The sequence below is a fragment of the Felis catus genome, chromosome D2, assembly GCF_018350175.1.
Source record: "Felis catus isolate Fca126 chromosome D2, F.catus_Fca126_mat1.0, whole genome shotgun sequence".
Taxonomy (NCBI): Eukaryota; Metazoa; Chordata; class Mammalia; order Carnivora; family Felidae; genus Felis; species Felis catus.
In genome coordinates this window covers 70,477,480-70,494,236 of record NC_058378.1, presented here as the reverse complement: position 1 = coordinate 70,494,236, position 16,757 = coordinate 70,477,480, and the positions used below count along the sequence as shown (strand labels likewise).

General features: G+C 48.2%; 1 protein-coding gene across 2 annotated transcripts in view; it reads right to left on the bottom strand.

Annotated features, from left to right (window-relative positions):
* HABP2 (hyaluronan binding protein 2) overlaps positions 1 to 16,757 on the bottom strand; it is a 34,021-nt gene that overhangs the window by 1,508 nt on the left and 15,756 nt on the right. Inside the window, exons 3-12 of one of the 2 annotated variants that reach the window (XM_006938184.5) lie at positions 12,772 to 12,882; positions 11,235 to 11,342; positions 9,911 to 10,027; positions 8,582 to 8,701; positions 7,933 to 8,104; positions 6,653 to 6,750; positions 5,290 to 5,539; positions 4,113 to 4,255; positions 3,220 to 3,354; positions 1,452 to 1,597 (exon numbers count right to left, since the gene is read on the bottom strand). In XM_006938184.5, the coding sequence (XP_006938246.3) occupies positions 1,452 to 1,597; positions 3,220 to 3,354; positions 4,113 to 4,255; positions 5,290 to 5,539; positions 6,653 to 6,750; positions 7,933 to 8,104; positions 8,582 to 8,701; positions 9,911 to 10,027; positions 11,235 to 11,342; positions 12,772 to 12,882 (1,400 nt within the window). The remainder of the gene's footprint in view (positions 1 to 1,451; positions 1,598 to 3,219; positions 3,355 to 4,112; positions 4,256 to 5,289; positions 5,540 to 6,652; positions 6,751 to 7,932; positions 8,105 to 8,581; positions 8,702 to 9,910; positions 10,028 to 11,234; positions 11,343 to 12,771; positions 12,883 to 16,757) is intronic. The other variant, XM_045040695.1, reaches the window with a different exon arrangement.

Sequence of the window (16,757 nt, the reverse complement as noted above, 5' to 3'; positions counted from 1 at the left end):
AGAGTTCTGAAGGGAGAGATGTGAACGCCAACACATGTCCCTGAGTTCATGAGGGGTTGGCAGATGAGCCACGGGGCTGGGCCACGTGCCTTGGTCACACCCCCACGTCCATGCTCTTACTCATGACCCATTGTCACACAGTGAATTCTCAGGGGCCCTCAACTTCTCATTCCTGCAGGGGCCTCGGTAGGGAGCAGTGCCCTGTTTGGCCAGAGCCCTTGAAGGGACCCGAAGGGGCCACGCACAGGGTGGGGAGGACAGGGCTTAGAAATAGCATGGCCCACATGTTCGACATGGTCTGTGGGGTTAGATCTTCCGGGTTCCAGACCAGGCTTTGGACAGCCAGCTGGGCCTCAGTTTCTCACATTGCAAACTTGGGGAGAGCAACCGACCATCCCCCACCCGCCCTGGCTCTTGCACGGGTTAATGTTTGTAAAGCACCTGGAACGGTGCCTGGCTCACACTGAGCCCCCAGTTAAATTAGCAGGAGGAGCATGGAGAGAAAACATAGCTCTCAACGCATATCTCCACTTAACACACGGCAACCGATAGGATCTTCGGTGGCTAAAGCTCTTCGGATCTTAGCCACATCTTCGGATTTTACGTAGACGTGATTTCCATATTATAGACTAGGCACCCGAGACCGGGGAATTATTTCGGTGTAATGAACTGAATGTTTGTGTCCCCCCCCCCGCCCCCGCCCAAATTCATATGTTGAAGCCTAATTCCCCAATGTGATGGTCTTAGGGGGCGGGGCCTTTGGGAGGAGATAGGCAGAACATTCTAAATTTGGCTGTGCCTCGGAGTCTAGGAAGGACGTCTCCTGTGAGATGTGACCCCTGGGGAGTGTCGGGCAGGCCCTAGGTTGGCTGTTGCTACAGAGGAGCCGCTCAGCCACTTAGTTTGCTAGGCCTAAATCCTCCTCCCCTTCTTTATGTCTCTCTCTCTCTCTCTCTTTTTCTCTCTCTCTCTCACACGCACACAAAGCCTAATAATTAGTTAATATTATCATGAGTTCTCTGGGCCTGCCATCTTTCTCCTTCTAGCCACTGGTCTTTTGGACAGTTCTGTACTGGGATTTTCAGACATGCTGCCCCGTTCTGAGGCCAGAAGCACCATTTTCACATTGAAACACAGCGAAGCAAATTCCTGCTCGGCCCGCTCACCACCCAGGTGCTGTAGGCCCAGATCGTTTCTCTGCGCCTCTGCAAAATGAAGACGATGACAGCTCCTTCACCAGTGTCACGCCTGCCGGTTACTATGCTCAATCATCCTGGATGGATGTGGATTCCGACTTGCCAGAGGACAGGTATGCCTGCCTGTGCCTTAGCCTTATGGCAGGTGGACCTCTGAAACTGCCTCCCAGCCCTGGGCTCTGGGTCTGGCCTCTGTGCCCGGTGTATGTTCCTGGCCCACGTCTCCCTCCCCAAGTGCCATTTGGAGTCTCTGACCTGGCAGGAGTCTTTTCCAGGCTTCTGAAGGTTTCCTGCACAAATCATGCTGTTGTCGATCATGTGGTCATAGAGTCGGTGGGAGTTGCACAAAGTACTGGCAATCAGCTTGACCTTGGCATCCAGGAGCTGGCGGGACCCTTCCCCTGTGGGACAGAGAAAAGAGATTGCCACTGTGGGGACCCGGGTGACACCTGCCCCACCAGAAGCTAGCACTGATAAAAAGAGGGCCACAGCTCTGAACTCAGAAAGGAAGGTTTTTCCGGGAGATGGGCAGAAGAGCTTCATGTTTTAAGGATGGGGACCTTTGCCCCCAGCCTTCACTGTGGTTTTATAGACCCTCATTGCTTTGCTTATCACAATGCAGCAGAATCATTTATTCCCTCTTCTGTCTGCCCGGCTAGACCATCAGATCAGAAGGGCAGGGATAGTGGCTTAAGCCATTTTTTAAAACTTCCTAGCAGAGGGCTGGTACACAGTAGATTCGTAATGATGGACCAAGTGCCCGGTTGCTCCTCTAGATGACCCACTTCCCAGAGTAGACATTTCTTTTCCCGAGGATCCTCTGTTCTGCTCGGTCTGCTCTGGTCAGCACAGTGATATCGAAAGGTTTAGGTGCAGGACAATGAAGATCCCTACAAAGATCAGTCTCTGGCTACCCCCAGATCTGATTAACCAGAAGCCTTCATTCCCAGAAGCCTTCTGACAAATTTGTGTATTACGCTACCTTTTCTTCACGAATACAGGTCTATTTAAAGTGTTTCTTGCTTTCCGTCATTAAGGACAAGATTTGGAGGGAAGAGAAATCTATTTTGAGTATTTGAGAAAGACTTGAAATACACTTCGGAATTTCATATGTTAGGGAATATAATCTTGTCGGTACATGAGGAAATTAATCCTGTGGTTACTTTTTTAAAAAAGACCACATCGGGGCGTCTGGGTGGCTTGGTTGGTTGGGCGTCCAACTTCGGCTCAGGTCATGATCTCACGGTCCATGAGTTCGAGCCCCGTGTCAGGCTCTGTGCTGACAGCTCAGAGCCTGGAGCCTGTTTCAGATTCTGTGTCTCCCTCTCTCTCTGCTCCTCCCCAGTTCATGCTCTGTCTCTCTCTGTCTCAAAAATAAATAAAAGTTAAAAAAAATTTAAAAAAAATAAATAAAAAATAAAAAAGACCACATCTTAGAGGCCAATCAATAGCTTGAGTTAAAAAAATTTATAGAATGCCTACGATGTGGTGAGCCCTGAGCAAGGCACTATGGGAGAGACCGATGAACAAGAGTGGACCCTGCCCTCCAGGGCCTGACTTAGTGAATAACTCCATAGAATTCTATCAGCTCCTATTATCATGATTCCAAACCTAGGAGGTAAGCATGGTTATGGAGAAACTAAAACCCAGCTGTCCAAGTGACAAAGCCAAGAACCTAACACAAGTCTGTCTGATGCCAAACCCATCTTCTTTACGATCTATCCTCTTTCCAATCTGCCTAGGGAAGGAAGGAGAAAGATCTCCATGGATACAGTATCAATGCTTGATGGACATCAAGGATCCCATCAGAAGCTAGCATTGATAAAAAGACTGATGAGATTTAACTAGAGCTTTAGTGATGAGGCAATCTCTTATTTTTGGTAATACTTTTTTTTTTTTTTTTTTGGTAATACATTTTCAATGGAACATGATGTCAAGTTCAGAAGGGCAGTTGAGTTTGACCCTTGCTTCTCTGGTTGATGCAACTTACCTGAGTCTCAGGAGAATGCGTGGCCAGACTCACCTGTTTCTGTCACACCCCAGCCAGAGATGTGGCACTCAGTCCCAGAGGGGAAGGCACCATCGGGCAAACATACAGTCTTCACATATTTGGATTCCAGAGCACAGTGACCATCCACCGGCTTTAGCTTGAGCAAAGCTAGGTAAGGAGAAAAAGAGGAAATGAGCGATGGGGTCCTCTCTGCCAAAGGAACACTAGCTTCAACTCGATCGGAAGGGAGACGTGGCAAAGCCCCACTCCCAATGCCCGAGAAACTAATGACTTCCTCCTCAGTCATTGAGTTCTTTTAACTTCCACCAGGGGAGGAGTAGGACTTCAGGATGAGAGTAATATCAAAAAATAACAGTTGAGTTTGAAATCATTTCTAATCCATTTTTTAAAAGAATGGGCTTCAAGAGGGGGAAAGAAAAAGATAGTGAGGAAGGAGAGAGAGTGTCAGGTCCCAGGAATGGAGAACGTACCTACTGAACAGCCAGTAGCTTAACATTATCGCCTCCACACCTGAGTACCTCCCAGGTGCCTGATGTACACGGGGACACATGCACATCATGTCATTTAACACATAGGAAGCTGAGCGTTGTACACAAGTGTACCCATTTTACAGAAGGGGAGCTGAGGCTTGGGGAGGTGAAGTCAGCTAGTAAATGAGAGAGTTGGGATTCAAGGCTGAGCTCTTTCCACAACACAGTGTTGCTAGTTTCTCTTCCCCTCATTTATCATAACACTAACACAGACCTTTAGGACTAAAAGGCTCTGGAATAAATTCTCTTCCTTATGGAGTCTGTGAGGGACCAAAAAGATAAGAACATCTTCTAGAACCAAACCTCAGCTTTCCATCAGTAGTGAAATCTGCCCAGGACAAGACCCATGGGAGATCCACCATAGAAGACACTTGCCAATATCATTGTGGGGAATCTCGTCTCTTTCATTATAGTGGCTGTACTTGAAAATCTTCTCCACCCCGAATCTCTGCTCATGGAATTCTGTCTTCTTCAGGTCCTGGTCCCCTAACACCACTTTCAGATGTTTGGTTTTTATGCTGCAAAGGAAGGTGAGATGGTAAGAGACTGAAGCCAAGACTCTGCTCCTAGTGAGCTGTGTGACCCTGGATGGATGGCCTGACCTTCTGCAGCCTTGGCATCATCTGTGACTGTCATCTTGCTCACGGAACTCTGCTGTGGGCCCAGATAAGAAAATGTGAGGAAGCTGCTTTATTAATGGACCGGTCTACAAATGTAAGCGGAAACATATATCTCATATTTCCTGGGAGACCTTCCATTGCCCCTAGGATTTGCTAAAGAGCAGCCAATTGACTTCTTGAACAACTATTCCTTGTACAGGCTAATGTTTGCATGTTTGAGGAACATCTCCTGGAATCCCAGAAGAAACTGTTTAATGCCAGGGTGGATTGGAAGACCTTCAAGGTCACCACCAAAACCTGGGCTATGTGGGACCAGGCCTGACCATGAACTTGGGGAACTCAGGGGAAGCGGTGAAAATTCAGGCTCCTCAGTAGGTACTGGTTTCTCTAAGCCACCCAGGAGTCGTGGCTGAAGACACCAGGAGGTTCATGGGAATGGCATCAGATGGGAGCATGCTATATTTTTCTATTCAAGGCCAGGCTGGAAAGGTTAAGGAAACGGGTAAATCCGGGTTCATATCCCACTTACCTATTCACTTCCCACATGACTTCAGGCAAGGTGCCAAACTTTCTCAAGACCCAGGGTTTTGTTTATGAAATGGAAATAATAATCAACTTTTTCACTGCACAGATATTTACTAAGCACTTGCTCTGTATGAAGACCTGTGCTCGGCATTGGGTATACCACAATTAATCAGAGTAAAAACCCCTATCTTCCCTCAGTAGATAGTTTTGAGGATTAACTGTCATAACACGTGCAATGCCTGTGGTAGTTCTTTTCCATCCGGTTTTATGGAGCCACTCTTTTGCCCTTAGAGCTAGATTAGACTCTCTGATCCTGCCAGAGTCACCAAGATGCTGCTCAGATGGGAAGAAGAGAACACCCCCAGAGATTCGAGTCACCCTGGCCTCTGCTTTCAGCAGGCACCTACTCAGTGCAGTGGGCAGCAGTAAGCACCCAGCAGGGGTGGATCAGTGAGCCCCCACAGAAGTGGCCCTGGGGCATGGAGGCAGTCAATGGCAATGAGGTCTGCAGGGATGCCTGCCATGGGTGCTTGCCCGCTGTGCTCTTGAAGCCTCCGTAGATCCTCTTGACCTTCCCCATCTCAGTCTTCCCGCATGAATCAAACCCTGGAAGCTTGGACAGAGGCTCTGTGGGGCTTCCCTCTGGGTCAGCAATGTCTGAAAGACAATGCAATGCAAGAAAGACAAATCACGCTACTCCCTTTCTCTCCAAGGCCTCAGAAGGAACTTGTCAGAGGTATGACTCCAAGTCCAGCAGCTTAGCAAGTTCCAGAGCTAAAAGACCATTCTGACGCATACAAAGTGGGCACACAGTAGGTGCGCAATTAATATGTGTTGAATACATTGATGGATATAAAGCAAGTCGATAGAATTAACAATGAAGATGTTGCTTCTTATTTTGATATGGAGACAAAAACGTGTGTGTAAATATATAAATCCATCCCTGGGTATGTACTTAGCTATTCATAATGTACGCATGTATTTTGGAGGCTTTCTTGATGTGTAAGGGGAGATATCCAGATGAAATAGAGTGAGGGACATAAGACAATTGCACAAATAACTGTCATACAAAGGAGAGTGCAGTAAGTGTTGTATGGGTGGTGCCCTTTCCATTCCATGGGGTTTGAGAGGAGGCAGAGATAACACTTCACTTGGTAGGGTCATGGAGGATTTCCCAGAGGCAGGGTTAGTTGAGTTGATTTCTAAAGAATGTTGGATATGGACAAGATCAGAGGGAGGATGGGGTATTCTAGACAGAGCTGACCATGAAAGACAAGGCACAGAATTGAAACTATCCAGAGAGGTAATCCCATTGATCAGGGTGGGAGAGTGAAACATTCCAGACGTGTGTAGAGCGGTAGTCCAGAGAAGCCTGGCAGGAGGATTGTGAGGCTGGAACTCTGTCCATGTTGCGTCCTGAACAGTTATTTATGGAGTCTCAGCCAATGTTTGCTCACCACTGTAAACTGAAGGCCTGACATAGTGCCTGACACATAGCAAGTGATCCACAAATCTGCTGAGTGCACTGACTGGGAGTTAGCACAGGAGTTTATGGTTGGATCACTGGTCTCAGTTTACAGAGGTATCTGGGCTTGCTAGGCATCCTGGAAGGGGAGCAAAGGATTGGGCATCTGGGTTTCCACTGGGATGGCAATGGGAAAAGCAGGTGTGGTGGAAGGATGGGGATGGAAGAGATGGGGTGCCAGGAAAATCCCTCTAGGGATCGGCAATCTCACCATGACTGGGGCTTCTGGACAGCCACGGTCTTACCTAGGGCTGAGCAAGCTGGGATGTCACAGTACTCCCATTTCACCTTTGCATTGTTTACTTTAATGAAACACCAGGGCTTTTCATCTCCATCTGGGTTTCTAAAATGAGAACAGAAAATAGCCCACTGTCAAGGCTTGGCAAACCCACTGACCCTCATTAAAAGTCCTTTGGGTAAGCCAGTACCAGGTTCCTTGCTCCCTCTGGGACCACATTTCATTCCATTCATCCAACAGGTTAACAGATGCTGGCATATAAGTGTTTTGGGGCAAAACCTTAACTTCCAGAGGAGAATCCCAATGACCAAGAAATAGTTAACAAGCTCTGTGCCAGATCCATGGGACATATCAAATTGTTTGTACGAAAAGAAATGAGATCCCTGTTGAAGATTGTCCTTTGTCAGGAAAGTGAGAGAGCCACAGAAACGTGGTGAGTGTAGGGCTCCACTGCCCAAACCTCCAAATTGCATATGTGGGAATTGTCTGAAGGCTGCCATGGACATCTGTCTGAAGACGCCTCCACGAGGGGAACAGCTCAAAGTGAGTGATGGCGGGAGGTAACTTGTGTTTTGTACAAGGGAAATCCTCTGGCTTAATGGAACCAATTTAAAGCCATACAAAAAAAAAATTCCTGCTCCTTATACGCAGATTATATGTGTCCTTGGCCTTGGTTAGAGCAGTGGAGGAAGCCAACAGAGCAGTCTGGAGGCAGCAGAAGGGGAAGAAGGTAACCAATCATCACCAGGGATAGAAATGGCATTATCCTTACTTGGAAAAACCTGAATATCCTTGTGGCAGAGACTGTAATGCCCATTGGACATTCCCTTTTATTCTCTACATTTCCCCCATGAAGTTATGTAGGATTACGTGACTATTTCTGGCCAACGAATTAAGTGTCGCGGAGATGATGTGTCACTTCTAGGTTGAAGTAGTAAAAACCTCATGCTCCATTTTTGAGCCTCTCCTTGCCTTTCCTAGACATCTGAGTAACTTTGTGGAGCTAATAATCTCACCCTTATTCCCCCGCCCACATGACAAAGGCAGCAGCAGTGAAGAATAAACTCTGAGGTATTCAAGCCACTGGGATTGGGGAGGTGTTTGTTACGACAGCACAACCTAGCCTATCCTGAGTAGGAAATCTTCCTAGAAGGAAACCTGATGAGTTTCAGTGTTCCATCCCCAAATTTCTAAGCTAGCCCAGGAACACTAAGAGAAGGAGAAAGGGACAAACCATTATCCTGATAAGCGCCCAAGACTGATCATGGGGAAGAAGGTGAATTTTACCTGCAGAAGTTGTGCTCCCCGATCCCATGGGTATCAGCATCTTCCATAAACATGTTGTAATTCTCGTGCAAGAGGAGGTGGGAGTTCCAGTAAAGGCAGGAGTGCTGGTTGACTGTCTTACTCACTTTCCCTCGGTAAGAGTAGCCGTCACCAACATAGCAGTCGTCAGGACCTTGGAGAGAGCAGGCAGGGGCGTGAGAACGGACAGCAACAGACATGGTGCTCCAGGACTTGGCAGGTGTATCAAGTGGGGAAAGGATTGGGCCCGAATACTGATCACCTTGAGAGTCCACCATGAATTCCAGAAAGAAAGTGGCTTGCATATTCCACATTCAGCCCAGCTTAAAACATGAAATATAGTGGTTGTGGGGAGTTGGAGCGTAGTTCTCACACAGGTACTGGTGGCAACCTGTAGGTTGAGGCTCAAGGATGCCCAGGTGCGCTTAATTCACCCGCACTCTATCCCCGTTTATGACTTTGTTTAAAAGCCAGGCACACTCTATGCCCTGAGGTTGGAAGGCTGGGGCAGTAGTAGAGTTTGGACATCTTGACATGACTCCCATTCTGGAACAACACCCAAACGGAAGAGAATTCCAGGGCCCTCACTGTGGCCCTGAGTTTCTGACGAAGTGGTGGTAGAGACCCATACCTATTTCACAGAATTTCCCCTTGAACTGTTCGGGGCAGGTGCAGACGAACTTGGTTCTCCGCTTATGCCGGGAGCAGATGCCACCATTTTGGCAGGGATTCGGCCGGCACGCAGGAACCGCTGTGAATACAGGAAGTGGGGCCAGGAAGGCTCTTCAGAAGGAGCTGCAGCTACATCTGAGATGACGAGGAGATACCGGTGGCACTCTTCTGGTGCCCATCCTCTCACAAAATATGGGTTACCAAAGGAGAAAGACAGACCCACTGACACTCTAGTAAAGGCAGACACGAACCTTAAGGACACAAAACAAACATGGATGAGGCAATACGATGGAGGCCATGCCAAAAAGAGTATGTAAGTAGACGGGTCACTCAGTTAAGAATAGGAGGCATGGACTGAGCAGGAATCTGGGCCCCCTCTGAGCTAGGTTGAAACTTGGCTCTGCCCTTAATAGCTGTGTGACTATGAGAGAGTTAGTTAACTTCTCTGAACTTCAGCCCCTTCATCTATAAAGCTCTGACTTGTGGTATTTTGGGAAGAATCTAAGAAAAAATGTAAATCTCTTGGGACAATGCCTGACTCATAGCAGTGACTAAATACAGATTTAATCCCTATGTGGCCCATTCCAGGAATAGACCACCTTCCTGGAGGAAGTGAGTTTCAAGATGATTCTTTTTGGATGGGTTAGTTAATTCCCATCAGACTCTTTAGGGAGGGTGCACTTTAAATTTCAATTTTCAATGGTTATTTATTTTAAGAGAGAGAGAGACAGACAGAGCATGAGCGGGGCAGGGGCCGAGAGAGAGGAAGAAAGAGAATCCCAGGTAGGCTCCATTCCAGGCTCTGAGCTGTCAGCACAGAGCCCAACTCAGGGCTCAAACTCACAGCCCATGAGATCATGACCTGAGCCAAAGTTGGATGCTTAACCCACTGAGCCATGCAAGTGGTCCAGGGATGGTGCATTTTAAAGTTTGTTTGTTTGTTTGTTTGTTTAGAAGGGCAGCGCAAGGGAGGGGCAGAGGGAGAGGGAGAGAGAGAATCCCAAGCAGTCTCTGCACTGTCCGCACAGGATTCCGATGCTGGGCTTGATCTCATGAACCGAACTGTGAGATCATGACCTGAGCCAAAATCCAGAGTCAGGTGCTTAACTGACTGAGCCACCCAGGTGTCCGGGGTGGTGCATTTTAAAAAATGTCCTAGTTAAAAGCATCATCTTGGATGCTACCGAAACATCCGAGGTATTGGGACTTCCATGCAATGGGTTGCAGACATCACAGGCACAAGCCAGATAGAGAAAACCTCGCCTAGAAGGGGGCCTCCAGCACTTACCTGTGGAGCAGTCTGAGCCACTGTAAGGGTGTTTGCAGACGCAGCGGTAGTAGGGAGGACTCTGGGTAATGAGACATTCGCCCCGGCCACACGGTTTGTTTTTGCACGTGTTTTGCACTGTAGGAGATCCATAGAGAAGCAGGGGACATGATTTGGGGGCACATCTTACTTACTGGGGTACCTGTACAGTACAACATTTGGGGGTGCTGGTGAGGGGTGACTGATAGCATGCCCTTGTCTGTGGTCCTGAAACATCCTGGACAAAACGTTTGTTTGTTTGTTTTTAAATAAATCCTTAGATCATGGATGATTGCACCCCAGTTCCTCCCAAGGCTCATGTTCTTTATTATTCTATCTTTATTTAAAAAAAAAACCACCTTGATAATTTTTACACCTTCAACAAACAAATAGAGCTGCAATTTTAATTTCTCTACTTTCGAGTTGATTTTGTGTTCCATTTACAATTTTGTCATTCTTTTGGGCAGTTGAGGGACGAAGCCAGATACTATGTTTATGCCTGATACCCCAGCCATCCTGAAACATTTATCAAGAAACCTGTAGTATTGAAAACGGAAGGAAGGAATGAAGAGGGCACAGAGGAAAGAGGACAACCATGTCTCTAGATAAAGATCCTCACGGTCCCCCTCACCCCAGTTAGATGGTTGCCAGATGGAATAGAATTCAGGTTCTCTCTAGGGGCGCAGTTAGCCCTTAAGAGTTCTATTCTCAATATCTTACCACATAGCTTCAGGCTATGCCCATAAGAGGTCACTAAAGGCAGAAAGAGTTTTTCCAGAGTCTCCGTAAGTGAGGATGGTAGGAAGAAAGAACATGGGGATGGGAGCCAGGCACCAGGGCTCCGATTTCTTCTTTTCTCCTAACTAGCTGTGTGACCATGAGCAAATCCCTTGTATCTCTGGGCTCCCTTCCTCTAGATGGGTTGAGCCTTCCATGCCTTCAGATTCTTCCTGCTGTCTCATTTGAGAGCAGAATTGCTCTGTGGTAGTTAATACAAACAGTCTAAGCAACAACGAGTCCTGAGTTTAGAATACATCTCAGTCAGGGTCCAGCTCTTATCTCCTCTTAGCCTCAGTGTTCCCATCTGTACGGTGGTTACCCCAGTCCTAGCCAACATGCACGGGTGAGGATTCAGTGCGACGCTGCTTATTACCATGCTGAGGAGTCCATTATGGATGATCCGATATGTACAGCTATGATCCTTTCCATGAAATCATTCAGCCCTTCTCTACCCCCTAGACGTGGAGGAGGAGCAGCCTCTTGTTCCACTCAGAAGGAAGAGTGAATCCAGTAAACCTGCACTTACCATTCTGACACCTGTGTCCAGAGAAAGGGGCTGGACAGCTGCACGTGAAGGTGTCCCCACTGACAAGGCAGTCCCCATTGCGTTTGCAGGGGTTGTCCAGGCACGGATCTAGGATACGTGAGCAGAAGTCAACGTGCAGCGAACGGCAGGTGAGAAGCCCCCGACTTTCTCATCAGATTGCAGCCTCCTGCCCCGCCTGAGAGAGCACATTCACAGCCAGGGACCGGGGACAGGGGGAAACATGGGCTGCCCTTAAAGAGCAAGGAAGACTGCAGTCACACGACCAGAGAGAGGGATTCGGGTTAGTAAGCGGACCGGCGAGAAGGAATCTCATTGAGTTTCTCATTGAGAAACTCCCCTTTTCCACCATCAGTGTTTTTCTCCTCCCAGTCTCGCTGGGAGTGCCACGGGGTCTGCCTCTGATGCTGAAGGCATTTCACAAGCCTGAAGACCTCCCCTACTCCCAGTGCCCAGGGGTGGAGGTCAGGAGTGGGGAAAGAAAACCCACCCCTAATGAAACACAAGCTTTCTGAACATCAGGAAAGAAGACCAAAGGCAAGAGGGTGACAGAAGAATTGGCGGCGAGGAGGAAATGACCCAGTGGCCTTCATCTTTCTTCAACTACTTGTTCAGTTAGATTTTGTCATATTTCATCTGTGCCTTTGGCTTTTCATGGTTGTCTGAATGGATCTTCCCTTGGGGAATTCTTTATCCTTCTGTTCACACACATTGTTCTTTGGTTCAGGAACTAGGATCCCTGGGCCCAGCTCTTGTTTTGATGGTCCCTTCTGATGTTCCCCTGATGCCCTGTATCTTGGCCCTGCCTTCCAGGCCACTTCGCACAGTTACACAGTTTTTATTCCAGCGGCTGAGTGCTTTCCATTTCTTCTCCTGGCTTAGTCACATGGTTTTTTCTTGGGCCCCACTTCTCGTTTTCCCTTCTGTCCCATTGCTTGGGTTAAGAAGCCATAAACACAAAAACAAACGTGGAGGCACGTGCGTGAGTCCACACACACACAGGCACGCACACACCAACAGCCATACAAAGCTTCTGAAGGGTATAAAGAGAGACAAAAAACACGGCACGAGTGGAACAGAAATCTCAACGTTAACTCTGCGAATGCTGCAATCTGGTGCCTAATGCTGATGCCAGCCTCTCCGGCATAATTAGGACCTACCTGTAATCAAAGCCGGGAAGCGATTTTGAGCATGACTTTGACTCCCAGTCTTGGGAGACCCGGGGAAGATGAGCTAACTCGCTGTATGACCTTGGCTAAGGTAACTCCACTCCTGGCCTCGCTTGCTTCATCTGTCATTTGAGAGTGGGACAGATAGTCTCTAGGAACCTCCCCAGTCCTCCTAGTGCATGACTCTAGCTGGAAAAAAACGCCAGCCTGAGTCATTTATCTGGTACCCATTTTATGATGCCGGTCGGAGAGGAGGAGAGAGATGCTTGCATGTACAGTCACACACAGACCCTCTTTTAAGTGCGCTGCCCTTCTCCCAGGAGGGTCCCCCGAACAGCTTTGGCACCTACCTTCCTCCGTGTAGTACCAGTTGGGATTCTCCTGGTAGGCAAGAGTATCACTGCTGTTCTCTTCATGGTTGTAATACTCGTAGCTACTCTCATAGTAGTCAGGGGTCCAGTCTACAGAAGTGGGAAGAGGACAGAAGAAAAAAACAAAAACCTTAATCATTAGACCTACAGATTTCTGAGTCCTGAAGGAGGATTCATGGGCCTTTCCAGCTCCTCTACTGATGGGGTGGACAGAGGGATTAGGCATTGTGAGTTTTCATCTGGGGTGTGTTAGGACCCCGCAAGGCAGTGTTGGCATCTGGCAGGGTCCAGAGGCCCTGATTGGAATGGGGAGAAGTCAAGTTCTTGCTTTTCACTGTGACCTGGGACAAGCTACTTATATTCTTGGTGCCTCCGTTTGCTTATCTGTAAACAGCAGGAAGATGGTTAGGATCTTGAAGGTCTCCAAGGTCCTGTAAAAGACGTGCCCAGGGTCACAGCCAGTGGCACCTGAGTGCCTTGCTGTGCACTTCTGTGAATAAGCTTTCTTCCTGGGCCTTTATTAGTCGGTCACCTTCGCCTATGAAGTCAAAGAAACTCGTCACTTTGCTCTCGGTCACGGCGTCAAACTACTCCCAACTTGTACCTATAGAATCATCCTAACAGCTAGTATTTGTTGAGCCTCTAGTAGCATTAGGCCCTGTAGTAAGCATTTTATGTGAACCATTTCACTTCATCCTCATAATAACCTGGGAGGCATATTACTATCCCTCTACTTTCAGTTGAGAAACCTGAGGCTGGAAGAGGTGGTTACTGGCCCCGAGTCACATAGTTAGATCAATGGCAGGATGTGAACCAAGGCGGTTTATCCCCATAGAACCTCTAAACTGCGCTGGCTTAGCTGCTTCAATTGACCTCTTACACGGCCTCAGCTAATTGCCCCTTCCCCTGGGGAAAGGGATCCAACCATCCCCATTGCATACCCAGCCTGCTAATTAGGATTCGCCCAAGGACAACTTTGAGAAGATTCATGGATTTTGCCCAGTGAAAGACAGGGTTGTATGTGACATTGTCCACGGGTGTAAACCTCACACCGGGCCAGTCCGTTGGGAAGAGCAAGCGTGTATAAGGCTGGACTCAGGCTCCTTGCTGTCTGGGGCCTTGGAAGATGCTGGTAGCTCCTGTGGCTCGTGGAGAGAAGCTTGGGATTTGAAGAAAGTTGGGTTGACTCTGCTCTCTCCAGCTGACAGGAATATGGCAAGGCGGCAGGTTGAAGCTCTAAGGAAGCTGTCCAGAGATGCGTATGATAATGAGGCGGGAGCAAATGCAGATGGGCGACTTGAAAAGGCACTCCCGCAGAGCCAGCTGATGGCTGGAGCATGGCACTTTACCTAAGGCTGATTATCAACCACATTATCTCAGTCTCTCTCCGTCGTCCCCTTATAGTCTTTATCTCTTTGGCTTTTGAAAAATCGACTTTCGCACAATGGCTGCTTTATATTTCCCATTAAAATGGAACTATCTTTTTATTTCCTTTTTGAATACGCCAACTCTGGTTCCTTGCCAAAGTTTCACCTCATTTATCACAGTGTCAAGTCAAGCCTCCCCTTGCTTGCTCATTATTTCTCTCGAGCGGCTTTCCCCGCTCTGAAAATGCTCCCAGAGGAGGCCACCTTTCCAGGGATGAGGATCTAGGTTGAAGATAAGGCCATTGTCTTCCCAGAGCAAATAACGTTTCTTTCCATCTAGCATGATAAAGCAGAGAAAGAGAGTGAGAAAGTGAGGGGGAGAAAACCGTTTTTCTGAGTTTGACATGAAAGATTTCAAGCTGACATTTGGGAGAGACAATGGGTGGGTCACGAGATGATGACATCATTTCTTTCTTTCTTTTTTCCTTAGAGAGTTTGTTTTTGTTTTTCCAAACAGGCGTTTATCGATAAGTGCCTTCGGAGCGCTCCTGTGATTTCTCCCAGCCCTCCGACAGGTTGAAGGTCGGACGGGCTAATCTCAGCTACGCCATTAAGACTCATTCCCTTTGCAGGTATTTGGCAAGGGGGAAGCTTTTTACGCAAATGGAACCGTGTGACTCTTCTAGGTGGTGGGGGATGGCTGTAATGTCTGCTCGAGAATTTTTACTGGAATCTGGCTTTGTTAACAAGCTGTGCTCATCCCTCGGTGAAGTTAAAGAGGGGATAAAACACGTAGGCTTGGAGTCATACTTCTGCTAAACGAGGCAAAAAGTCCCTGCTACTCCCCAGGGCCTGGGGCCCTTGGTTGAGGTGGATAGAAGCAGTAGAGGTCCCGTGGCCCCAGGTCACCAGAAGCCATCCAATAGAAGTACTGTGCAAGGAAAGGCACGGAGATCCTTTACATTTGGGGCGGCTGCAACACGCTTTCAAGAATGTTTTATAGAAGCATCACCCGGCAGGGTTTCTCCACCTCCAAACTTAAAGTTGACATTGTCTTTTCTATTCTGTTGGCACTTAATCCCACTGTCTACATAAGAAAAGTGTGTTGGGGCGCCTGGGTGGCTCAGTCAGTTGGGCGTCTGACTTCGGCTCAGGTCACGATCTCACAGTTCGTGGGTTCGAGCCCCACGTCGGGCTCTGTGCTGACAGCTCAGAGTCTGGAGCCTGCTTCCGATTCTGTGTCTCCCTCTCTCTCTGCCCCTCCCCAACTAGCGCTCTGTCTCTGTCTCTCAGAAAAAACAAAACAAAACCAAAAAAACGTTAAAGAAAAGTGTGTTGTGCCCCTACGATGGGCCTACTATTATGCCGGGTTCGAGGAGGCTTTGGGAATAATGAAGAGTGGCCTCCACTCACAGGAACTTCCAGAATAGGGTGGGTGGGGGAAGAAATCCAGCCAAGAAAGGAAATGAAAGGGTAGTGGAAAGTCAGGGGAGCTGGATGTGGCCAGGCCTAGGTCAAGTCTTCAAGGTCCACATTAGGCTTTCAGCATTGTATGAGCCAATTGGATGGGGAAAAATGGCCCCAAGTCTCCACCCTTCCCGGTAGCCACATCTTTTGCAGTGTGACTTTGCAGCTCCTCCTACCAAAAGATGGACTGATTTCCCTGCCCCTTGGGTCTGGACTCGCCTTGGGACTTGCTTTGACCAATAGCATGTGGTAGAAGGACACTGTGCTAGCTCCAAGCTGGGTCTCAAGAAGTCTTTTGCACTTTCTCTCTCTCTCTCTGTCCCTCTCTCTCTCTCTCTCTCTGTCTCTCACACACTTGTGACTGCCATGTGAATGGGTCGGGCCTATTCTATGGAGGATAAGAGAACCTGTGGGGCAACAGGAGGCCCAGAAGTTCCGGTCAAGGCCTCAAAGGCCTCAGACATATGAGAGCCCAGCCAATCTGCCAGCCGACTGCAGACAGGTAAGGAGGCCCAGCCAACATCAGCTGAGCCTGGTCCAGACCGGAAGAACAGTCCAGCTGAACCCAGTCTAAATTGCCAACCCAAAGAATTAAGACATTATTCTATTAAGAAGAAGAATTAATATGTGATTAATGGTTGAAGCCACTCAGTTTAGGGTAGCATAGTATGCAGTGATAACAAATAAACACATGGGCCTTGATTGATAAACTGGGTTGCTAGTGGGATAAGAAATTTAGGTACTACTTTAGCATTCCTCAGTGGCCTAGAAGGCTGTAGGGTCTCAGGTTTCCTGGCTGCATCTCGGATGGCACCTCTCTCTTATGGTCCTTATTTGTCTATCTGATTGTGTCCCCTAACTAGAGTGTTGGTGTCTTAAAAGCAAGGACCGTGTCTGTTCCTCTTTCTACCCCTCAGTGCCCGGCACAGAGCCCTCTATGCAGTTAATGTATGTATTTGACAAGTGAGTTCTTCCCTCTGTGTTTGGGCCTCCCTTCATTCTGACTGGCCTGCACACGGCAGGCACACAGCTCGGCTAGCAAAGTTGGTATCTGTTTGGAACCGAGTAAACGGGAAGCATGGGAGAGAAACTACCTGAGATTTGGGTCCGACGTATTTGGTGAAGAAAATG